This window comes from Trichomycterus rosablanca, chromosome 1 (assembly GCF_030014385.1).
Source record: "Trichomycterus rosablanca isolate fTriRos1 chromosome 1, fTriRos1.hap1, whole genome shotgun sequence".
Taxonomy (NCBI): domain Eukaryota; kingdom Metazoa; phylum Chordata; class Actinopteri; order Siluriformes; family Trichomycteridae; genus Trichomycterus; species Trichomycterus rosablanca.
This window is the reverse complement of record NC_085988.1, coordinates 59,228,584-59,248,587: the sequence shown is the minus strand read 5'-3', so window position 1 is coordinate 59,248,587 and position 20,004 is coordinate 59,228,584. Positions and strand designations below refer to the sequence as shown.

Genomic DNA, 20,004 nt, shown 5'->3' with positions numbered 1-20,004 from the left:
ATAACTTAGAGTAGTCAGTGTACAGCTTGTATAGCAGTGTAGATTTACTGTCTTCTGAAAATAACTCAACACACAGCCATTAATGTCTAAATAGCTGGCAACATAAGTGAGTACACCCCACAGTGAACATTTTTCGAAGGGAGGGGATCATGCTCTGTTTCAGAATGTCACAGTACATGTTGGAATTCATGTTTCCCTCAATGAACTGCAGCTCCCCAGTGCCAGCAACACTCATGCAGCCCAAGACCATGATGCTACCACCACCATGCTTGACTGTAGGCAAGATACAGTTGTCTTGGTACTTCTCACCAGGGCGCCACCACACATGCTGGACACCATCTGAGCCAAACAAGTTTATCTTGGTCTCGTCAGACCACAGGGCATTCCAGTAATCCATGTTCTTGGACTGCTTGTCTTCAGCAAACTGTTTGCGGGCTTTCTTGTGCCTCAGCTTCCTTCTGGGATGACGACCATGCAGACCGAGTTGATGCAGTGTGCGGCGTATGGTCTGAGCACTGACAGGCTGACCTCCCACGTCTTCAACCTCTGCAGCAATGCTGGTAGCACTCATGTGTCTATTTTTTAAAGCCAACCTCTGGATATGACGCCGAACACGTGGACTCAACTTCTTTGGTCGACCCTGGCGAAGCCTGTTCCGAGTGGAACCTGTCCTGGAAAACCGCTGTATGACCTTGGCCACCTTGCTGTAGCTCAGTTTCAGGGTGTTAGCAATCTTCTTATAGCCCAGGCCATCTTTGTGGAGAGCAACAATTCTATTTCTCACATCCTCAAAGAGTTTTTTGCCATGAGGTGCCATGTTGAATATCCAGTGGCCAGTATGAGAGAATTGTACCCAAAACACCAAATTTAACAGCCCTGCTCCCCATTTACACCTGGGACCTTGACACATGACACCAGGGAGGGACAACGACACATTTGGGCACAATTTGGACATGTTCACTGTGGGGTGTACTCACTTATGTTGCCAGCTATTTAGACATTAATAGCTGTGTGTTGAGTTATTTTCAGAAGACAGTAAATCTACACTGCTATACAAGCTGTACACTGACTACTCTAAGTTATATCCAAGTTTCATGTCTATAGTGTTGTCCCATGAAAAGATATAATGAAATATTTGCAGAAATGTGAGGGGTGTACTCACTTTTGTGATACACTGTAACAGCAAAGCCCTTATAAGATTATCAAACTAAACTTCTACATGAAATGATTAAATAAAGTTAATACCATTAACAGTTGGTAGGGATGTAACAATACACTCTACCCACGATGCGATGCGATATAATGAAATAATGAATGCCTTTTTATTTCTGAGGTAGGTACAAACTATGCCAAATAATGCTACACATTTCCCTTTTGTGTAAAAAAACTGAAATGAAATTTTAAAACAAATCCCACATTAAATAAATAAATGAATAATACAAATGAAGAAAGTATCCTCACTAGGGTTGGGCGGTATGACGGTATTGCGGTATATTAAAAATGTTGACAGTATTTTAAAAATGTGAAGCGCCAAATTTCTGCTTCAGGTCTACCTTGAAAACAGAGACTTTAAGACCTTCGTGCATCCACAGTAAGGGAGGGGTGGGAGTGGTAGGCGGTTGGAGCTCACTGAGTGGTTGTGGGGGTGCTCACTGTTTGAGGTGATAACACAAAAGCTAGGGAGCTCTCTACATAGGGTGTGTTCAAACACCTAGTGAGCTGCCTTGCTGTCTTACTGCTTACATAGGCAGCTCCCTCAGTAGAGAGGATTCTAATAAGTCGATGACTTATTATAAGGGAGGTTATTCGAACGCGCTATGTAGACAGCGATTCCATCGGGTTTTGCTTGCTAAGCTAACAGTTAGCATCTTGCCATCTTCAAAACCATGGGATGGGGTGGCACAACGCGCTAGCATGTCAATATAACATCTCTGTGTACCGAATACGGTTACATTCACTGACAAGCCCGAACCTGCAAAAAAACACACTTGTGCAAGTTTATACAATATAATATTATCTCTCTCTCTGGATGTGTGTGTGTGTGTGTCGCGCTCACTCTTCACGATACTATAAGTGTTTCGGATTTGAATTCCGACAATAAACAGTTTTTATTATGACTATTATGATTAATTCCCCGTACTGATGTGAAGCAGAATGGGTGTATTACAGCCAATAAGAACGCCGCAAAAATGAAAACATATGAAACATATACAGTGGGGGATATACAGAATATCAACAAAAAATCCAGAAAAAAAACATTAAGAAATGCCCGGTGGGGATGGTGTTCTTGGGGTCATATCCAGCATTTCTCTGCTCCCAGCTCCCTTGAGATCATTGACAAGCTCCTCCCGTGTAATTCTGGACTGACCTCACCTTTCTCAGAATCATTCTTACCCCACCAGGTGAGATCTTGCATGGAGCTCCAGAGTGAGGGTGATTGACTGTGATCTTGTATTTCTTCCATTTTCGAATTATCGCACCACCAGTGGTCTCTTTCTCACCAAGCTTCTTGCTGATGGTCTTGTAGCCCATTCCAGCCTTGTGCAGGTCTACAATCTTGTCCCTGACGTCCTTTGATAGCTCTTTGGTCTTGCCCATGGTGGTCGAGAGATTTGAACGGAAGAAACTGATTCTGTGACAGGAGTCTTTTATACAGGGACAGGACTAATTAGTGTGCCTCATGGGCACATAACCGGTCTGTGGGGGCAGGGCTCTAGAGTGCGACCAATTTGGTCGCACATGCGACCTAATTTCTCAATGGTGCGACTAAAAAAAATCTCAGGTCGCACCGGTGCGACCAGGCGTCCGAGGGAGAAAAAAAACAACAGACACACATTAGGCCAATATCATGGTCTAAACCAATCAGAGATAGTGAAGGGCGGGACAATATTGTAGCGGTGATATGTGAGCGACATTCAGCTCAGCCAATCAGAATGCAGCACCAGGTTTCTACACGTGCGTTCGGACGTTCTGCCGTAAGTTTAGTTTTGTATATGAGACTCGCCGGATGTCCCCAGAATGGAAGTTCGGGTTCTGGAGCTCGGCGGTGTAAAGTGTTGTAACGCTCACTTAAGTCCTGACTAAACAGTTAAAGTGACTCTACCCTGCCGTGTGCCTTTATTCCCACACCTCCACCACCGCACAGCAAAAGACCCGCAGCATCCCCACCGGTGAGCCGACCCTCTACAGTAGCAAGGGGCTAATGCTAGCGTTAAAGTGCCGCGATAGTGAAAGTAAAAACACGACAATATTTTCGTTAAGTAAAATATAAAAATAACTAAAAGACCAAAATATATTACAATACATGTAGTCAAAATACGCAGTGAGTGCACCGCAAGCGATTTTGGGAATCTGTGTAAAAGATCCAGTAAAGCCGATAATATAATGCACTGCATTTAAGATTACACTCTAACACACACACAAACATATACATATAATTTTAAATATACACACACATATAAATAGATATACACACATACATACACATTTACTCTATTATTTTTATAATTTTTATAAGTGTGCTATAATTAGTCTGTAATACTATAATTAACTGTAAAGAAGACAGTGGCCGGCAATAGTATATTTGTGACTGGTTCTAATACATTTCGAATTGAAAGGCTGAAAAAGCCCAATGCATCTATAAAACACATTACATGCCGCGATAAATGCACTGCCCGAGTGTCCCCTCTCCCCACTGCCCTTCATTGTCAGGCAGCAGCAAACAGATCATCAGACGAGGCCATGTTGACCAGATTGTTAGTTATTTCCAAGTCAATATTGCCTGTATGGACAGTGATTTAAAAAAAAAAAAAAAAAAGTGAACCTGTAAAACTGCGGTGTTAAATGCGATGCGGTCGAAAATTTGGGTGCACCTAACTTTTGTGCTGGTGCACCTAAGAAAAAAAGTTAGGTGCACCAGTGCAACCAGTGCAAAACGTTAGTCTAGAGCCCTGGGGGGTCAGAATTCTTGCTGGTTGGTAGGGGATCAAATAATTATTTCCCTTAATTAAATACAAATTAATTTATAACTTTTATTTAATGTTTTTTTTCTGGATTTTGTGTTGATATTCTGTCTCTCGCTGTTAAAATAAACCTTCCATAAAAATTATAGACTGTTCAAGTCTTTGTAAGGGGGTAAACTTACAAAATCAGCAGGGGATCAAATACTTATTTCCCCCACTGTATATAATGGCTCCCAGAGATGCGACTCGGTTCATTTGAAAGAGCCATTCAATAGAATCGGATCACTCGCGAACGACCCATTACTAACAGAGAGACGTCTGCAACAACACCCCCCCCCAACCCCCCCCCCCGGGGTAATACGGCTGGAATATTCCAAACCTGGCAACCCTTTAGTGACGTCAACCAGGCGAGGTGAATAGCGCCAGTGCCCTCTGCTGTTTAAAGTGAATATCGATTCATTATACATGTAAATCGATTTGAATCGTTACACATGTGAATCGGTTTTTAACTGTCTTGTGGTGTATCGTTACAACAGTTGGTGTAGACATTTCAAACTATAAAACACCTTAAATAAAATACCTGTTAGATATACAGGGGTTAGACAAAATAACTGAAACACCTGGTTTTAGACCACAATAATTTATTAGTATGGTGTAGGGCCTCCTTTTGCGGCCAATACAGCATCAATTCGTCTTGGAAATGACATATACAAGTCCTGCACAGTGGTCAGAGGGATTTTAAGCCATTCTTCTTGCAGGATAGTGGCCAGGTCACTACGTGATGCTGGTGGAGGAAAACGTTTCCTGACTCGCTTCTCCAAAACACCCCAAAGTGGCTCAATAATATTTAGATCTGGTGACTGTGCAGGCCATGGGAGATGTTCAACTTCACTTTCATGTTCATCAAACCAATCTTTCACCAGTCTTGCTGTGTGTATTGGTGCATTGTCATCCTGATACACGGCACCGCCATTGGATGCACATGGTCCTCCAGAATGGTTCGGTAGTCCTTGGCAGTGACGCGCCCATCTAGCACAAGTATTGGGCCAAGGGAATGCCATGATATGGCAGCCCAAACCATCACTGATCCACCCCCATGCTTCACTCTGGGCATGCAACAGTCTGGGTGGTACGCTTCTTTGGGGCTTCTCCACACAGTAACTCTCCCGGATGTGGGGAAAACAGTAAAGGTGGACTCATCAGAGAACAATACATGTTTCACATTGTCCACAGCCCAAGATTTGCGCTCCTTGCACCATTGAAACCGACGTTTGGCATTGGCACGAGTGACCAAAGGTTTGGCTATAGCAGCCCGGCCGTGTATATTGACCCTGTGGAGCTCCCGACGGACAGTTCTGGTGGAAACAGGAGAGTTGAGGTGCACATTTAATTCTGCCGTGATTTGGGCAGCCGTGGTTTTATGTTTTTTGGATACAATCCGGGTTAGCACCCGAACATCCCTTTCAGACAGCTTCCTCTTGCGTCCACAGTTAATCCTGTTGGATGTGGTTTGTCCTTCTTGGTGGTGTGCTGACATTACCCTGGATACCGTGGCTCTTGATACATCACAAAGACTTGCTGTCTTGGTCACAGATGCGCCAGCAAGACGTGCACCAACAATTTGTCCTCTTTTGAACTCTGGTATGTCACCCATAATGTTGTGTGCATTGCAATATTTTGAGCAAAACTGTGCTCTTACCCTGCTAATTGAACCTTCACACTCTGCTCTTACTGGTGCAATGTGCAATTAATGAAGATTGGCCACCAGACTGGTCCAATTTAGCCATGAAACCTCCCACACTAAAATGACAGGTGTTTCAGTTATTTTGTCCAACCCCTGTAACTCGAACAGGGTAATGAACCCAAATGCAGGATACTTTACCAAGGTAGAATGCAGTGGCTAAAACTCCACTTATTATTATTAAAATAATAAGTGGCTATAATATAAGGAAATAAAACAAATGAAAGCCAACTGAACATCAGCTACTCAATCCACAAGACAGTGGCCACACAGGAACTCTATAAAACTAGCAGCACCAAAACATGATTAAGGCTGACTGCTACACTAATGCACGTTGCAACATGATAAAAGGGCACCAGCTAAGATCACAGAAAAATATCAAAAGAAAGCCTCACATACTGTGGAGGTGACGGACACATAACACAACAACATCAATGAGCCAGTGGCAAGGTGGTCAACAAAGCAAGCATTTGAAGCCATCTCACTGCTAAGGGAAAGTTCAGTGAAGCTCAGACACTGTAGACAACTGAAATAGGGACTTGGCAGGTGGGCATTAAATGTAGTTCACATCCCCTGACAGGTGGGTACGTTACAATATCCAACAACTATATGGCAGGTGGATACGTTACAATATCCGAGCCAGAAATAATGTTTGGCTGGGGGAATTTCAGGAGAAGCATACATATTCTCTTCCTTAAATGTGGACCCGCTATGTACATTCGTTTCCCCCAGATAGGGAAGCTGCTAGGGATTTTGGGCCTCATAAAAGAACATCACATTGGGTCCCACCACCCCAAGCCACGCCAACCCTGGAAACATAACACTGTGCAGACGTGCATGCATATTTAACTGATTTCTGATTTAACGGACAAAATCTGGAAAACCGAATGCCCGGTCTGGTAGTTTAAAATTCCCACGAGAAGCGTACCAAGACCAGTAGTTTAGTAATATTCCGCTAGCTGGCGCATGTCTCTGTTTACGTAAGTAATTGGCTTTGTTTTGCCGAGATGTTTGCTTTATTCTCCCCTTTTCTCGATGTTTTAAACTTAATTTTTGCAATTCACGGCAAAAAAAATCATCTCTACCACATAAGGTAAATAAAAAAATTTTCTCTATTTATTTATGCCATTTTTCTCCCATCTTTTCCGGATTTAGTGTATTTAATCTGTCTTCCGCTGCTGGGGGATCCCTGATTGCATTCGATGAGGGTATGTTGCTGCTCACGTCTCCTCCGACACGTGCACAGTCCTAGCGGACCCCTTCTTTTCGCCCATGCATTCTGCACAGACGCCTCTATCTGCTAATCAGGGTCCTTGCACAGCATTGGAAGACCCCACCCACGGAGTCCGGTCATCCCGTCCCCTAACAGACACGGTGTCCAATTAGTGTCTGCAGTGTCTGCTGCAGGCACTGCCAATTATGCCCGCTAGATGGTGCCCAGCCGACCGGTGGCAACGCCGAGTTTCGAACCGAGGAGTTCAGAATCTCGGCGCTGGTGTGCTCATGGAATGTCCCACTGCACCACCTGGGCGCCCCTCTCCCCAGTAATTTTAATATTTATTTACAGGTTTTACTTTACATATTTAAATATCTATTTGCATTGTTTCACACAAGTTGAATCAGTTCATCTGGACACAAGTTTGTTGTAGAGATACGTTTCACCACTCAATCCAAGTGACTTCTTCAATCTGGGCTGGTGGTGGATACCCCAACCTTATATGCAGCCGATTTGCATAACAATGGAACCGGTGATCAGGTCTATATGCAAATCACAATGACCATTAATTACAATGGTCATGTGTGCCTTTCACACATGATTGGGGTATAGCTGCTATTACGGCGTTGTAAAATGGTGAGAGATGTACTCTTAGGCCCCCTCCCCGGTTTAGGGATGGTCATTCCCTGTCCACTCCATTAGACACTCCGCACCTAGGTCCGTGTAGTTGTAAAGTCAGAGACGATCGCTCATCCATTGCTGCTGTTTGAGTTGGTCATCTTCTAGACCTTCATCAGTGGGCACAGGGCGCTGCCCAAGGGGTGCTGTTGGCTGGATTTTTTTGGTTGGTGGACTATTCTCAGTCCAGCAGTGACAGTGAGGTGTTTAAAAACTCCAGCAGCACTGCTGTGTCTTATCCACTCATACCAGCACAACACACACTAACACACCACCACCATGTTAGTGTCACTGCAGTGCTGAGAATGATCCACCACCTAAATAATACCTGCTCTGTAGTGGTCCTGGGAGAGTCCTGACTATTGAAGAACAGCATGAAAGGGGGCTAACAAAGCATGCAGAGAAACAGATGGACTACAGTCAGTAATTGTAGAACTACGAAGTGCTTCTATATGGTAAGTGGAGCTGATAAAATGGACAGTGAGTGTAGAAACAAGGAGGTGGTTTTAATGTTTTGGCTGATCGGTGTATATAAAAATATCACATCAAAAAGTGTGTGCAGTGCTCCAGGAGAAATATCATGTGCAGATTGAACATAATAGAAAGGGGTATACATGTAAAAAATGTAAATTGTACTTTAATAATTAGTGTAAATGTTCACAAATAATTATCTTAATGTAAATAGTAAAAAGTAATTCACTAATCAACTAATCCCCCTTTAATCCATCTTTAATTGTAAACATCTGACATCCAAAGTCACCCAAATTCAATATGACAGGTTTGTGATAACCAAAAATTATGCTCTGAATATTTTAAAGTGAATAGAGCAAAATTTGGTTTTACATTTGAAAATAAACTAAAAGACGTCCTTATTACAATTCAGTTTTAATAAAATAAATCAGGAAAACTAGCACTATTTTGCTGTGGCATATATTTTACATTTTTGCAGAAACAGTGCAAGAAATGCCATCAAAACATCCAGTAGCTTTCTTGGTGTCAAAATAGGATCACTGCTTATTATATATAAGCTTATTAAGGTGAGGCCATTCTATAGATTAGAATGTTTTAGGCCAAATTTCAAACTAAATCACTTTTTAATAGCTTTTTACAATAGACATTGTCTCAAGTTTTCAGTCCTATACAATAACATAAACAAATCATTAAGAGATTAGAACTGCTGCTTTGCCCTCCTAAGAATGAATCGGTAAAATTCAGAGTCTGTGGTAATATTTTAAGCCAATTTCCTTTTTTCTCCCAGTAACCACCAACACTGGCAAACAAGCATAGCAAGGTCAAATATAACAAGGAAAGAGAATGGCATTACAAACCTATAAACACCATACAACTAATACAAACTAATAACTTATTTATATGGCACATATCAAGAAATGCTGCATCCTTATTTCTTTGTGCGGCACTAAAAATAATAATGCAAAATTAAAACTCACAGTACAGGATATTAAAAACTCACTATGGGATATTACAGAACTGAAAATATTATCCTTAATTATTTACACTACATGAAAATACTAGCCGCAACACAGGAAAACACACTGGACAAGGTGGACAGCCACAATTCAAAGCAGCCAATCTAAGAAGTTCTACTCTTCGGTTCCTGCATTTTAGGCCTGCAACACACTCCACAAAAAGTTGGGATGGTGAAGAATTTCTGACACCATGGAGACCAAGTGATTAAACGTTTCAGGTTTTATTTTGTCCTATTCTTTCTGCAAACACATCTTAAGGTGTGCAACAATACAGGCGTTTCAAAATTCTCCACACATTCTTTACTGGGGACAGGTCAGGACTGCAGGCAGGTCAGTCCAGTACTCGTACCCTCTTCTTTCACAGTCATGCTTTTGTAATGTGTGCAGCATGTGGTTTTACATTGTCTTGTTGAAAAGTGCATGGACGTCCTTGATGTCTTAAAGGCAGCATATGTTGCTTTAAAATCTCAATGTACTTTTCTGCATTAATGCTGCCATCACAGAAATGTAAATTACCTTTGCCAAGGGCACTGACACAGCCCCATACCATGACAAATCACTGTTTGCTAAAGAGTCCTTTATGTCTTTGGTCCAGAGAACATGACATTCATTTCTTCCGAAAAAAGATCTGGAATTAGGGTTGGGCGATATTGCCGATTTTCATACCGTCATAACGTCTTCAGAAAATGTGGGTGCGCACGTCTCTCTGTTAGTAATGGGTCGTTCGCGAGCGATCTGATTCTATTGAACGGCTCTTTCAAATGAACCGAGTCGCATCTCTGGGAGCCATTATATATATGTTTTATATGTTTTCATTTTTGCGGCGTTCTTATCGGCTGTAATACACCCATTCTGCTTCACATCAGTACGGGGAATTAATTAGTCATAATAAAAACTGTTTATAGTCGGAATTTAAATCCGAAACACTTTTAGTATCGCGAAGAGTGAGCGCGACACACACACACACACACAGATAATATTATATTGTATAAACTTGCACAAGTGTGGTTTTTTTTGCAAGTTCGGGCTTGTCAGTGAATGTAACCGTATTCGGTACACGGAGATGTTATATTGACATGCTAGCACTGTGTACGAAGCACTCTTTTCTCATCTCTGTGCAGGTGCCATCAATCAGCCAGCAGAGGTCGTAATTGCATTAGTTATGAGAGAGACCCTATCCGGCTTAATCCCGCCCATATCTGAACAACAGGCCAATCGTTGTTCATGTGGTCGCTCAGCCTAGCCGGCAGGCAGAGCTGAGATTCAATACGATGTATTTGAGATCCCAGCTCTGGTTCTAGCGTGTGTTTTTACCGCTGCACCACCTGAGTGGCCAATTTAAAAGACATTTTTAACCAACAGCAATAATACTGTAGAACAATAACTACTGTGTTAGTTATTGGTTAACCTGGTAATCATTGACATCACTAATCTTAATCCAAAACTCTAAACAAAACTGTGAACACAATAAAGCTTTGTAAACAGTATCCAGCTTTTGGGAACACAGCCATGTTGTTGAAATAACTCAAATGACTAAGTGTCTAAAATGTGTCAGGACAACTATAAAAGCAACATTTTTTTTCAAGTTTAATACATTTACCCAACAGGCACTGTCATACAGAACCTAATTATTCAATTTTGTAAATTAAATGCTGGTTCTGATTAGATTTGACGGTGAAAGAGTGTGAAATAAACACATTAGATGAGCAATTCCTCCACTCTTAACAGTAAAAGCTGGAGTATTTTATTACAGAAGACAAACATGAGTTCAGTGCAAATTATCAATGCTAAACAATAACTGTAAATAGCTGGGGGCAGATGTATGTAATGTTATGTAATATAACTGAAACTTTGTTATAATCCTAAGTAAGCAGTTAAAAGATGACTATTAATTTAATATTTCATGGTGAGTTTGACTTTTGCATGGAAATGTCTGTTGTCTTAGGAAGATTCATTAATTGAACAAATGCACTAATTTGAATGTCTGCCAGTTTGACAGCGTTTCACAGTTCATGAGCACCGGTACAGCTTTTGGCTTTTAGATGAATTGACTGGCTTCAAATCAACATCTAAGTTTCACACCTCTGCATATTCCCTCAGTTCAATGAGTCCACAGAACATTTAACCTTAGTAATGCTGCCTCTAGTGAACTAAACGAATGAAAAGAATACTGATTAAAACACAGGGTCTCATATAACGCACATACAAAAACCACCAAGCAGTCAACTAATCAAGACAATTCAAGTATAATAAATTCATTATAGGGAACTATTTTCCTGCCACTGCTTTGCATATTATCTAAAAGCATATGAATCATGGTAGTTACACCGATCAGCCATAACATTAAAACCACCTCCTTGTTTCTACACATACTGTCCATTTTATCAGCTTCACTTACCATATAGGAGCACTTTGTAGTTCTACAATTACTGACTGTAGTCCATCTTTTTCTCTGCATGCTTTGTTAGCCCCCTTTCATGCTGTTCTTTAATGGTCAGGTCTCTCCCAGTACCACTACAGAGTAGGTATTATTTGGGTGGTGGGTCATTCTCAGCACTGAATTGACACCATTGAACATGGTGGTGGTGTGTTAGTGTGAGTTGTGCTGGTATGAGTGGATCAGACAAAGCAGCACTGATGGGAGTTTTTAAACACCTCACTGTCACTGCTGGACTGAGAATAGTCCACCAACCAAAAATATCCAGCCAACAGCGCCCCATGGGCAGCGTCCTGTAACCACTGATGAAGGTCTAGAAGATGACCAACTCAAACAGCAGCAATAGATGACTGATCGTCTCTGACTTTACATCTACAAGGTGGACCAACTAGGTAGGAGTGTCTAATAGAGTGGACACGGTATTTAAAAACTCCAGCAGTACTGCTGTGTCTGATCCACTCATACCAGCTCAGCACACACTAACACACCACCCACCATGTCAGTGTCACTGCAGTGCTGAGAATGATCCACCTAAATAATACCTACTCTGTAGTGGTCCTGACCGTTGAAGAACAGAGTAAAAGCAGGTTAAAAAAGTATGCAGAGAAACAGATGGACTACAGTCAGTAATTGTAGAACTACAAAGTGCTTCTATATGGTAAGTGGAGCTGATAAAGTGGACAGTGAGTGTAGAAACAAGGAGGTGGTTTTAATGTTATGGCTGAACATTTTTTGCTGACTGCATATTAAAAGGACAAACAGAACCAAACAGCCTTATACTGTGATGCTGTGGCCCATTTACTTTAAAATTATGCCATTTGGCAAACAATCTGACCTGGATGGACTTAACCTAACAGACATTCTATGCTTCCAGTCCATGAACTTTCTACCAAAGAGACAATGTTCTACTGAAACCATTTCCTAGTAGTAAGAAGTAAAAGCACAGCCAAAAATGTACAAGCATGTCAGGTCTGCATGATGCATAATATGCACTAATCATCATGAACAAAAAGAAATTGGTTTCAAATGACCACAGCTTTTCTGTTAGACAAGAAAAGTAGAGCTCCTGAAAGCATTCACAGCAACCACATGCATATCAGTTTTCTGTAAAACTGTCATCTTCCGTAAAACCCACAAATGATTCACAAGAAACTATGTGCTCTGGTGGGAACTTGATTATTAATGTCCGGCTCATTCATGAAGCTCTGTGACCATGGATACCATGCTCAGGCGTGATGGTAAAAAATGATGTCACCGTAGGAAGACAGGTGGCTTTAATAGAATGTGATTCATTCATTCGTTTTGTTACAAAGTCATAAGAGTTGCAACAGTAAGACTAAAGCTTGTCAACTGATTGCAGTAAAGAAACATAAGATGACAATTCAATGTGAATCTGTACAGGAAACAACGACCCTATGATCATGCATAGGAATGTATGGAGGCATCAGCTTTAAACATACTCTAATGCATTTTATGTCGTAACACTGGTAAAAACTAGTTGTGTTAAGAAGACTATTTCATAACATGACACTGATGCCTTTGGGATTTTCTACAGCTTGCTTTCAATAAGTGTTTTTAGGTACTTTAGGGACAGTGATATTAAATCAGATCTTCAGAAATATAATATCTGTATCATTTCTGGGACAGTGGTAGTTTTGGGATACCAATTGAAAGGTTGAGGGTTCGAATCCCAGCTCTGCCATGTAGCCACTGTTGGGTCCTTGAGCAAGGCCGTTAACTCTCTCTGCTCCAGGGGCCATATGGTGGCTGACCCTGCGCTCGGACCCCAGCTTCCAAACAAGCTGGGATATGCAATGCAATTTCATTGTACTGTACGTCTGTATGACATGACAAATATATATAACAAATAAAGGCATTCTAAATCTAATTCTAATATTTAGAATGAGAGAAGGAACTGTGCATTTCTTAAAAAAACAGATGCAAAACCTTTTCAATAAGTAATTTTTATTTAGGATATTTTCCATATTTTAAATCATGCTTTATTTCTAAAAGCCTTTGAACAGAAAACCATGACAAATGTAAGTGGACGTCGGTAAAATGTTTTGAATTTAGAATATATTTCATGCAAATCTAATATTACAGTGAGGTTTATTGTGGCAAAACTTGTCTGTTCTATTCTATTAAAGAGAATACATGAATAAAGAAGAAATAACAAAGAAAACTACTGACAATTTAAGTCTCGAAAAGTGGGGGCACTTGTGGTAGTATAATATAGCCACATTATACTCTCATGGTATACAGATGCTTTTCTCAAAAACAGATTATCATTAAATAGCTAAAACTGACTGAAAGCTTGGTTTGGGATCAATTTGGATTTGACAGTTTTTTGCAGATGATCCAATGACAAATGTTATACCATAAGCATAACTATGTTATAGTTACATAGTAAAAATATGTTATAACCTGACAATACAACAACTGTGCACAGGAACATGAAACACAAACTTTCTAAAAGTCTGCTGCTATTGTGCATGTGATGTTTTGCATGACTTATACATGTACTTACATTGCATGGCAATACATTCTAATCTAGGGATCTAATTTAGGGATAAATGATGCAAACTTGTCTTTGGATGTGATTCTTTATTTGACTATTTGAAGCAGGCAGTGTTCAATGTTGTCTATAAGCAATTGTGGGCTGAAAAATAAACACTGGATAAGAGTGCTCCACATACCACAGAGTATCAGTATCTGGGCCAAAACTGGCCTGAAACGATAGGTCAGCACTGAATTGGATTTATTGTTGGATTTTTTGAAGTAATCCACTTCAAAATTTCATGTTGTGCGAGTGTTGGTGTTAGCTGATAAGACAATGATCCTACATGTGGATATTATAAAGCCGGTTACTATTGCGTATGTGATATTGCAAAGAGTCAGTTGATTAAAAATAAGGGTGTCTGAATATGGACAGAATTAGTGCACCCCAAATTACTCTTAAAAATATATATTTGATATGGATTTTTTAAGTAAAAGATCAAATAGTGCATTTTAGGGATTTCCTGATCTAAACTGAAACACTGGTATTAAAGCTGATCCAGACAGATGTTCATGAACCGCTGTTGACTTTATGTATTGAAATTAATGACTGTTTGTTTTTAGTGTGTTCATTTACCCCATACATACATATGATGAAATATGATTATTTTTCTATACTATATTTCTTATTATTGTTATGTTTATTATCATATTATTATTATTTTATTCAATTGTCCAGCATGTCTTCCCCACATTTGGTTGGTTCCATTAATTTTCCTGTGTTAAAGCGTGTAGATGTATGCCTAAGCTTTGAAAATGGAAATATCCAACTGGTCATATTCTATAACTTATATATTTTATACAGAACACAGATTTTTAGTTTTTACTGACCCAAATTCAGCCTAATGTTGGATTACAATTCTGGGTATGATCCTGATATCTCCTGAGGAGTATTTAAGTGGGCTCCTCCAGTATTAGGTGGGATTTTGGTTTGCTCATACTTTGTACAAATGACAGTAGGTGGATTGGCTGTTCTATATTGCCCCTATATCCAAGTCAAAACACAATAGGTAGTTTGCTAAGTGAGAGAATGTTTTGAAATGGATTGACACCATGTCCACTATGTAATCATCCCATGCACCCTAAAAAAGATGTATGTATTGATGTACTGATGAAATGACTATTTATTGGGCCCATGTTCATAAGCATGTGAAATCTGCAGTTTGTGAAATGAGCATATGAGCTAGTTTAGAGCCGAAAGCAGTTCATTCTGCACATGATCAGGTCTATGTGATGCTGTAAGGCTGAGGCTGATGTGGAAATGAAGGAGACCTTTATGTTCAGTGCTGTTTCTCACAAAGGGGACTGTGTTAGAATTCTAGCTCTATTGTAGATTGCAGTGGCAGGAGCATACACAGCCATCACTACAGATAAGCTCCAGCTGAATGACCCAATTTCGCCTGGAGAAATATCAACCTAATGTGTTAGAGCGTTTTATTAGCGTTGGCTGTGGGGAATAATATGCTTTGTGAGATGTTTAAGTAGACAGAATTAGTGGAATTATGCACCGAGTGAGTGAGGGGGGAAATGTTCGTTGAAAAAGAGATTGCTAGCAGAGGGTAAACTAGACAGACGGGGGCATATGGCTTCCCCAAGTCGGCTGAGTGAGGAGGGGGGCATGCAAGTAAGAAAAAGATGGTCACTTACCTGGATGCTGAGGATGAGAAAAAGAACGTAAGGCAGTGTTGAAGTCATATTTGTCGGGCTTAAAGTAGAGCTTCAGCTAAACGGCGCTTTTTCTGTTCGACAATGGAGATTTTTTCACGCAGCAGCATCAGCTCGGCGCTCACTCTCTTTCTTTGTCGCGCAAAGAAGCGCACGGCTCTCCACCACTATGCGACTCTTTCCCGACTCCGTCCCTCGGTCAGAAAGCTAGTATTCCGTCCATGTGTGTTTTTTAAAGTCCGAATAGGGTTTCGAGGTTAGAAAGTGTAGCACGTCAGTGCATTAAAGAAACCGACCATGGTAATTCAGTACAAGAGAGTAGCCACAGCACGGACCCGATGAACAACGTTCTCCCTCGCTCTCTCTCTTTTCTTCATAAGCCCCGCCTCTTGATCCCCATTGGACAGCTGATTCTGAGGAAAAGTGATTGACAGGCGTGAGGGGGGTGGGGCGGCGCAACTCAAGTTAGACGCCTCGTTCGCCCCTCTTTATTCCAGCTTGATTACAGTGTGTGAACCACACTCTCAAACTCAAACTCAAAAGAAGCTTTATTGGCATGACAAAAAGCTCAGTTACAGAGAAATAATAAAAATAACAATAAGAACAAAAATATACAAAACAGTTACATGTGCAAAAAATATAAAATAGAATAAAATATTAATAAAAACAGTGCAAAATAATAACAAAAAAAATTATAATATTGTGGCGCCGGCAAGTATCAAGGGAGGGGTGTCGGGGCCGCCAGATGGTTATTTTAAAGACAACCATTCATACACATAGACATTCACACAACAGACAGACAAACATAGAGCTGCCTATCCAGCCCTTACCGCAGCCAACCCATCCCCAACACTGGGCTACACGGCTACGGTAAGCCTGGATACCACGGCCGCAAGGCTTTCTGGGTAAAGCCCGTGCCGGCCCCGCAGTGGCGACGCTACACAGCCCCCTCCCCAAAGGTCAACCGTCCCGGTGACCTACTCACCAGCGTTCACTGGGTGACTCCATGTCCGGACCGCACCCCATTACACTGCCGAGCCGCCGTTTCCACCCCCCGCTGCACCTGGCCTACCATGCCCCTGCAGCAACCCCGGGGCCAGCGCACTCGGACAGATCGGGCATATTGGCCCATCGAACCACCAGAGCCACCCAAACACCACAATCCCACTTCTGACACCAATGTGGCGCTGGCAAGTATCAAGGGAGGGGCGTCGGGGCCGCCAGATGGTTATTTAAAGACAACCATTCATACACATAGACATTCACACAACAGACAGACAAACATAGAGCTGCCTATCCAGTCCTTACCGCAGCCAACCCATCCCCAACACTGGGCTACACGGCTACGGTAAGCCTGGATACCATGGCCGCAAGGCTTTCTGGGTAAAAGCCTGTGCCGGCCCCCCAGTGGCGACGCTACAATATTTACAGTAATGAGGTAGTAATAACGATCAGTTTGTGTGTGTGTGTGTGTGTGTATGAGACATGGTCACCCACTGTCCCTCACCTGGTGGCAGGTGTGTGTGTATAGAGTGCTGCTAGTGTGCAGCTCTCTCTGTGCCCCCCCAGTTGGTGGGGCAGTTTGTCGGGGTCTGGGAGGGAGGTAAAGTTGGGGAAGAATTAGGCCCGGGTGTGGTGGTACTTGGTACACTGGGTGAGGAAGTGCAGCTCCGTCTCTACTGTACTGAGAGTGCAGTGCTGGCACAACCTCTTCTCCCGGGGCAGCCAGGACCGGGTGTGTCGCCTCGTCTCCACGGCCAGGTCGTGTGCGCTCAGTCTGTACCTCGTTAAGGTGTTTCTTAATTTATGGTCAGATACTGTGCTCAGATAATGTGCTGTACTGTAGTGTCTGTTTAGGGCCAAATAACACTGCATTTTACTTTGAGCTTTAGTTTCAGTTTCCCAATAATTCAGATATTTAGTTCTGAGTCTTTGTGTAATTTGGTTTATTCTAATTGGGTTTGCAGATTTCTCCTGTTCCTTAGTCTCTATTGTGTTAGTGTGTGTTAGTGGTGTATCGGTGCAGTGACTCAGGACCAGTTGGATGAGGGGACTAGTATGTTTGCTCAACTCTTGGTGTTTCAGGGCTTTATAATGATAAGATTGGGGGTCGCTCTCGTTTAGATGTTTCCAGAAGTTGATTGCTCTTCTCTGTATGTTTATAATAAAAGGAAATTGGCCTAATTCTGCCCTGCACGCATTGTTCGTTGTGTGTCTGTGCACTTTTAGAATGGTTTTACAGAACTCTAATGGATGTTTGTCCCAATTGTGGAATTGATGGTGTATACACACACTGTACACCCTGACCCATGTGTGGAAAGGTTAATGTATTGGAACCCCTCCCCCGCCTCCATTCACCCTATATTATCTGTGTTCTCTGCAAACTTTTTTACCAAGCTGCCCCCATGTGCTTCATATTATAGTAGGGCTCTGGAATCACTCTCTTCTTTAAAACCCTAATAAGTACATGTAACTTGTACATGCACTGTACAACATAAAGGCAGGTGACAAGTTGCTACATGATCACAAGATGCCAGAACATCTCTAGTGTTCTTTGGCATTAATTCCACTGGTCTGTTCGAAAACCTAGTGAGCTGCCTTGCTGTCTACTGCCTACATAGGCAGCTGCCTGAGTAGAGAGGATTCTAATAAGTCATCAACTTACACCGATCAGCCACAACATTAAAACCACCTCCTTGTTTCTCCACTCACTGTCCATTTTATCAGCTCCACTTATCATATAGGAGCACTCTGTAGTTCTACGACTACTGACTGTAGTCCATCTGTTTCTCTACATACTTTACAGGTCCACCACAGAGCAGGTATTATTTAGGTGCTGGATGATTCTCAGCACTGCACTGACACTAACATGGTGGTGGTGTGTTAGTGTGTGTTGTGCTGGTATAAGTGGATCAGACACAGCAGCGCTGCTGGAGTTTTTAAATACCATGTCCACTCACTGTCCACTCTATTAGACTCTATTAGACACTCCTACCTAGTTGGTCCACCTTGCAGATGTAAAGTCAGAGACGATCGCTCATCTATTGCTGCTGTTTGACTTGGTCATCTTCTAGACCTTCATCAGTGGTCACAGATTGCAGCCCACGGGGCGCTGTTGGCTGGATATTTTTGGTTGGTGGACTATTCTTAGTCCAGCAGTGACAGTGAGGTGTTTAAAAACTCCATCAGCGCTGCTGTGTCTGATCCACTCATACCAGCACAACACACACTAACACACCACCACCATGTCAGTGTCACTGCAGTGCTGAGAATGATCCACCACCCAAATAATACCTGTTCTGTAGTAGGTAGTCTTCAAAGACTGCAGGAGCAAATTACTGTGCTGTTAAAACATATTTTCTTAGTTAGTTTTTTGATGATGTTGGTTGAAAATCCTTAATAGGTTTTCAGCTGGGTTTAGATCTGTAGACTGTAAAGGCCAAAGCAACATGCTTCAAACAACCCGTCATTGTTCCTGAAATCCCAGCCAGCCTGCTTAAATAACTTCTGCCTAGTAGCCCTAACATGAGTTTAAAGGGCTTGTCATAGATGTCATAACCTCATCACTTTTAGACTCCATATTCCCCAAACAGGTTGCATACCATCGTAACCGCTCTACAGATGATGTCGTCACCTACCTGCTCCACAGAAGACTAACTCATCTGGATGCTAAGAGGGGTAATTATGTTAAAATGCAGTTTGTTGACTACAGCTCAGCATTTAACACTATTATCCCTTCCAAACTAACCATGAAGTTGGATTTCAATTATCCCTGTGTCACTGAATCTTCAACTTCCTGACAGACTGACCACAAGCTGTGTGAGTAGGCAAACGCATCTTACCCACCCTCACCCTGCCCCCCAGGGCTGCATCCTGAGCCCCCTGCTGTACTTACTGTACACCTATGACTGTGTGACCACTTCCAGCTCTACGACCATTGTATAGTTTGCTGTTGACACTGTTGTATATCCTTGCAAGTTCCATCAGCCATTTTCAGCTCCTTCTTTTTATACTTAAATTATGCAGTTTTTAAAACCACTTGAGGATTTGATTATCTGTGCCTGCACAAGTTTGTTTTATAGGAAAAACATCTTAATAAATATTTTATTTGATTATGGAGTCATGCCACCCATCCACATACAAATCAGCTACTATTGTAAAGTAAAAATAGGACTGTAGTATAAGTTTGTAGGTAGCACGTCAATGTGTCATTAGCCACAGGTTGAGGACAGTTAGTATACATAAACCATATCAAAATAAAT

At 41.7% G+C, this 20,004-nt stretch overlaps 1 protein-coding gene across 2 annotated transcripts in view; it reads right to left on the bottom strand.

The window, feature by feature from the left end:
• Positions 1-16,097, bottom strand: part of ptpro (protein tyrosine phosphatase receptor type O) — a 100,200-nt gene extending 84,103 nt beyond the window's left edge. For both annotated transcript variants that reach the window (XM_063004789.1, XM_063004795.1), the window contains exon 1: positions 15,725-16,097. In XM_063004789.1, the coding sequence (XP_062860859.1) occupies positions 15,725-15,772 (48 nt within the window). In that variant the 5' untranslated portion in view covers positions 15,773-16,097. The remainder of the gene's footprint in view (positions 1-15,724) is intronic.
• Positions 16,098-20,004: the final 3,907 nt, after the last annotated feature.